At 36.8% G+C, this 6,000-nt stretch overlaps 1 protein-coding gene across 19 annotated transcripts in view; it reads left to right on the plus strand.

The window, feature by feature from the left end:
• The window catches only part of SSX2IP (SSX family member 2 interacting protein), a 50,600-nt gene extending 45,112 nt beyond the window's left edge, over positions 1-5,488 (plus strand). For all 19 annotated transcript variants that reach the window (XM_070592078.1, XM_070592083.1, XM_070592073.1 and 16 more), the window contains one exon: positions 2,430-5,488. In XM_070592078.1, coding sequence (XP_070448179.1) covers positions 2,430-2,604 — 175 coding nt within the window. In that variant the 3' untranslated portion in view covers positions 2,605-5,488. The remainder of the gene's footprint in view (positions 1-2,429) is intronic.
• Positions 5,489-6,000: the final 512 nt, after the last annotated feature.

Here is a 6,000-nt window from a genome sequence, read left to right on the forward strand (position 1 = left end):
ATCATCCAGGTTCAGCAGGCATCGACTTGTGACAGTGGTGTTCATATATAACCCCGCACACACTTGAGATTTCATTGATAAAACATTTTAGTCTATTTGTAGGTGAGATAGTGTTCTAGGGTGATGGGAAAGCATTGCAGACTTTTAAGCAGGGGTGTGAAAAAAAATCAGAGTTTTAAAAAAATTATTATGTGGAAACAGATTGTAGGAGCCAGTAATATAAGCCAGGACATCCAGAAGGAGGCATGAGTGGAGTTGAGGTGAGAGAGGATGGTAATTTGGACCAGGGTCATAACACGAGGATAGAAATGCTTGAATTTGGGATATATTTTGCAGTTTTGCAAATAGATTGACTCATAGGGTCAAAGTTCATTTATAATCAAAAGATATTCTAAGCTCAGAGTATTTTCTTACACAAAATGTTATTAAACCCTTAATTTTGACCAATCCGAACTATCTATATAGCTGTAGACACGAATTCTAGTCTCTATACATACCGCATTCTGAATCTGTGAACATAGCGTAGTTGCTGCAATTATGTCTTTACAGTTTTTACTTTTTTACCTAATTAGTATTATACATAAATATCCTTGAAGACATTGTTTTGTGTTTAATAAAGATAAAAAGTCTAACATTTAGTACATCCATCAAAAGATGTTACAAGATTGTGTCAATATATGTAAAGCACATAAAAGCAGTACTTATTCCATTATAAACCTTTAGTAACGGCGATAAAAATATCCGTGAACATAAATGGATTATAAAAATGCTACTGTGTTTCCTTCCTTCTGAGGGCTGCACTAAACAGCGTCAGTGGCATAGAAACAGAATTTGGGAGCGTTGAGACACTCCATTAAGGTATTCACAGTGGCCTCTGAAGCTAAGGCAAACCTAGAAAAGAGTTGTATAAGTAGTCATCAGGAGAGAAGCTGCGAAGCACCTTGGATCTGGGTTTCTAATGAGATTATAACAAAATAATTAGGAGTATTCCTAGCTAATTTCCACAACGACGTGCTCATTTCTCCTTCACTATAGAATGGAATTTTACAGAAAGGCTGTCTGGATTCCATGCAGAGCAACTCCAACTCGTATCCTAAGTTACTAAAGGAACTTAGTCGATCACTGATTTCATCTCATCTGAGAAGGCAGGGATTCTGAGGGTTGAATTATAAGCAAGTTCCTTTTTTTTTTTAAGTACTGGCAAATAAGTGTAAGCAAAATTTTTAGGGACCTGTGGCTGAGTGGTTAAGTTTGTGCGCTCTGCTTTGGCGGCCCAGGGTTTTGCCGGTTGGGATCCTGGGCCAGACATGGCACCGCTCGTCAGGCCATGCTGAGGTGGCATCCCACATAGCAGAACCAGAAGGACCTACAACTAGAATATACAACTATGTACTGGGGGGCTTTGGGGAGAGGAATGAAGAAGAAAAAGAAGATTGGCAACAGATGTTAGCTCAGGTGCCAATCTTTTAAAAAAAACTTTAAAAAAAATTTTTTTAATTGTTTTGGTTTAGATTTTTAGAATTAAAGCAACTTAATGTTTTTTTAGGATTCACATTAATGAGGTTCAGATAATAAAGTCACAAAAAATTGTACATTTAGGAAAAAAGGTTTTTGTGAAAAAATGGTGTAAGATATTCGTTTGATAAAAATGTGTTGTTCACTGGCTTAATCCCACAGATTTGAAAGTAATCATTTCACCAGATTTCTGTTTCGAGACCGGTTGTGAGCATAGCTCTCAGATTGTATTGCTGAAGGGAGGAGCTGTGTCTCTGTTCAGATGCTGAGGTGGTTTTTGCCTGACACTTAAAGTTCATTGAGCGCTGTTGTAAGAGCTGGATGTGTGTTAATTCCTCTCGTTCCTCCCACCCCCACCCTACGAGATAGGTACTATTAGTATTTCCGTTTCACAACTGGGGAAACTGAAAAACAGGGAGGTTTAACTTGTCAAAGTGACATAGTAAGTGGTCCAGCTGGGCTATGAACCTAAACCATCTGACTTCAGGGTCTGGACTGAGAAGCACTTTTGTAGGCACTCAGTAACTATCTGTACGGATGAATGGATGGATAGCTGACAGCACACATGAACAGATGGAAACAGTAAGGAAAGAAACCAGAGAGATTAGAAAATGGTGGCAGAGAGATGGGGATATGGGAAACCCACGTGTTTGTATCTACCTTGGGCTTCATTTGGGCAGAGTGCTTCAGAATAGATTAAAGAGATAAATAAGCAGATGGATAAATAGATGGACAGATAAGATGAAAGTGATAAATTAGGCCATTCTGAAATACTTGTTTGTTCTTGATCTGTATGTCCTCAAAGTTTACTTAGCATGGGACAAGGGAATAATCAGACTTTACACATTCAGGCATACCTAACATATAAAAGGAGGAGGAGATGATTATTAAGATCTGCCCTTCTTTCCCAACAGTTCAGTCAACGTGCTGAATATCTCTCCTGAAGAATCTAAACCAAATCAGGTTGGAAGAGAATGTACAAATCCGAAATGGAGCGTGGCGTCCAGACCTGGGGCGCGGGAAGGTTGCTATAGCGGATGCTCCGTGACCTGCACAAATTCTCATGTAGAAAAAGATGACTTACCTTAGACATGTGGACTGGAATCCTTTTCATTAACATGTTCATCACATGTCACATCTAAGTTGAAACAGGATGTGTCATAAAGTCAATCATCCAGAAATATAAGATGGTCTGAGTTCTTTGTCTGGACTTCCCTGTTCCTCCCCCAAAGAGCTAAAATGTTAAATCTATTTAAAAGGATATAAAAGCTTTGGATATGTATTTTTAGTAACAGAAGCATCTGGTTCTGCGAATAAAGGAATGTATAGATGTTTGGATGGAAACAAAAGCACTAGAATGAGTTTCCTCTTATAGATATGAAAATAGCACTTTTAGGAAACTGATTATTGTAAATGTTTAATTTTGTTTCATATGTAGTTGGCATTGAAAGTTTAGCCTTTACTTGAATGTACACTGTAGATTTTTAACAAAGCAAGTTCTATATTTATTATGTTTAGTGTGATTTGAAATTTCCTCTTTCATATGTTTTAAATAAAGTGAAATTTATGTATGTTTTGTACATAGATATACATGATTATGTTTAAGAGGCTTTAAGATTTAAAAATTTTACACATCCATAATTATAGTATTTCATGCCAATTTTTTTTAGCGATATTCTGTTTACAGATGTTTTAGAACCATGTTACGTTTAAGAATTTTTGAACCCATCTGAGCAATAAATCCTCAAAAGCTATTCCATGAAACTGAATTCTTTATATAATTGACATTACTAACATTACACTTTTGAGATTTCTACATCATTAGAAATGAGCATTTTTATTTTGTATATGTAGGATATAATTTTTCAAAGGACTTTTGATTATAGGGTAATAGCGCTAAGACATCAAGAGTACCTTTGAATAAAGCAATTTAAGAAAATGGGTTTAAGATATTTGGATGATAGAAGATAGCAAGATATTTAAGATATTTGGATGGTGATATTTCCTTTACCAGATGGTTACACCATAACACCTGTACCAGCTGGGCTTTGTATAGTTGCCAATAACTTTTAATTTTTCAGTGAGGTATTTGCCACTAATGATAAGGAAATCTGACCGTGTAAAAACATCCAATTTTACAATCCAGATCCTATGATACTCTGGACAGACTGTGTCATTTCATTTTCAGAACTGATTGCATGTTTCTTCATGTGTGTTGTTGTTGTTGACACTAATAAGAAATGCAGTCCCAGGATTTTCATCAAAAAGCTTTAAGTGCCTGACCTTGTTTGTGTCTGTACATAGACGCCTCCACAGATCCAGTCCGTGCTGGGTGTTGTAATTTAGCCCATCTGCCTTCCCATTTTCTAGCAGTTCGACCACTCAACATTTACCCTGTGTGGCTGCTCCGTTTACATTTGTCGTATACAAGTCTATTTTTGTCACCTGTTCACTGTATAACTCTCTGGGATTGTGTAGCAGCAGCCGTTTTTTCAGGGGTGTTAGGATGTCGAGTATCTTCTAAGATATTCATGAACTCATAACAAAGTAACCACATTTATAGTCTCAGAAAGCTGGCTCTTGAGCAAAAGCAAGTTAGTCACTACCTTCAGCTTGATGCATGCTCACTTCTTTACTGTTTAAAATATTAGAAATGACACAGAATTTCAGAGTGCCATATTGCAAAGGAAGAAACCGCTGGGATAGAATTCTTTTGCTATTGAGCAATAATGTGATCAAAGGCAATCAGAAATTTTTGAAAGTAGTCCATGATACATTTGTCAAAAATTTTTTTTTTCAGGGGTTTCCATGATATACTTTGCCAGAAACAAGCATTTTAATTCTTAAAGTGAATCTCTTACTTTAGGGGATGTTGCATTCCATGACAATGGATTTCTACAAAGCAGCATCTGGTTTTCATTGTGTTTCCATTTTAATGTTGGTTGAATTCTCACGTTGGAAAGAAAAATTCCTTGAGACTTGACTTTGAAATCTAAGGTGTGAAAGAAACAGTAAAGTGAAAGCCAGGTTCATTGTACTTTTGATGAAAGTCTGCATAGATTTGCTAGAAGTTGTGTTTTACCAACAGCGTCAGTTTTGCTTTACTGTACATTCCAACTCCGCACTGACTCCCAGTCACGCCAGACTTCCCAGGATGTTGGAATGGCTTCCGTGCTGGAAAACTCCACATGTGAAGCTCCTGGGCTTTTATTTCCCTTCCCTTTCTAGGTATTTGCAGTGTGCTGATAATCCAGCTGTGCTGCTGTCTTCAGTTTAGCCCTGATTAGATGATGGTACCACAGTGTCCTTTAGCTTCAAAGTCCTCCTGATAATCTTAAACATTTTCTTGTTTATTAATATGTAAAGCTGAAGTATTTTGTACCTCAAGTTTATTTTTACATGGCATATCCATTTTGAATTTTCAAAGCATAAAATTGGCAAAGAAAATTTAAGATAATTTTATTTCCTATTCAAATTTTTGTATCTTCAATTTATGGTGATGAGAAACTTAATAGAAGAATAATCATACCAGAAAATTAAAATTTAGTAAGTAGACATTTTCTTGTAGAAGCAATGTATGAAATGTTTGGATTCACAGTCCACAGCAGATTATTTTCCTCATGGTATAATTAACATAGTGTTGTGACTAGAGTTCCATACTTCCTACCTTTGCTTACCAGACTTGTTCACAGGCTTGTGGTAACACAGTTTTTGTGGGAAAACACATTCCATGGTGCATGAAGAGAAGGAGAGCGCCCTGGAGTCCAGTCTTCACCTCCCCGTGGAGCATCTGAAAACCCCTGGAGGCCAGGAGGGGCCTGCCTGGGACGCTGCGAGCTAGCAAGCCCATGTGTGATTGCCCTGTTGTAAAAATCTTCAAAGTATGTTGCCTAATGTAAATCATGCTCTTGTTTCTAGATTGGATTCAAAGTAAATATCGGTCATGGAAGTCTAGTAAATATACTTTTCCCTATGTTTGTCCTTAATTTTGTTCAATCTTTTGATAAGCGTTTATAAAGTACCTGCTGTATTTCAGAGCTTATTACTACATTTAGTCACTGGGGATAGAAGGCAGCCAGGTACACCCCCTACCCCGAAAGGCTCTGAGTTGGGTGGACGACCAGCTGTATAAACCTAAACTGTAATTAACAATGGTAAATGCTATTCAGACATTCACTCTGTCAATAAAACTTAAAGTGACTGTTCTGTTCCAGGACCAAATATCAATTTCATAACAGTGACATGAGTAGGCTTCCAGTTCTAGTGTCTGCATTATTTCCTATGGGAAGTACTAAACTATTATTATTGTTTTGCTGGCTTTTGATTTCATTTTGTTGTCTAAGATCAGAATATTGACCTGCAAAGCAGTACAAGATTTTCTGCCCACAAAAACACTGTTATCTAATAGAAAAAGCATTTATGAAGATTTGGGCTACATAGATAAGAATAATGAAATAGGTTATTCTAGTCCTTTTTATAAATACT

This window comes from Equus przewalskii, chromosome 24, assembly GCF_037783145.1.
Source record: "Equus przewalskii isolate Varuska chromosome 24, EquPr2, whole genome shotgun sequence".
Classification (NCBI taxonomy): Eukaryota; Metazoa; Chordata; class Mammalia; order Perissodactyla; family Equidae; genus Equus; species Equus przewalskii.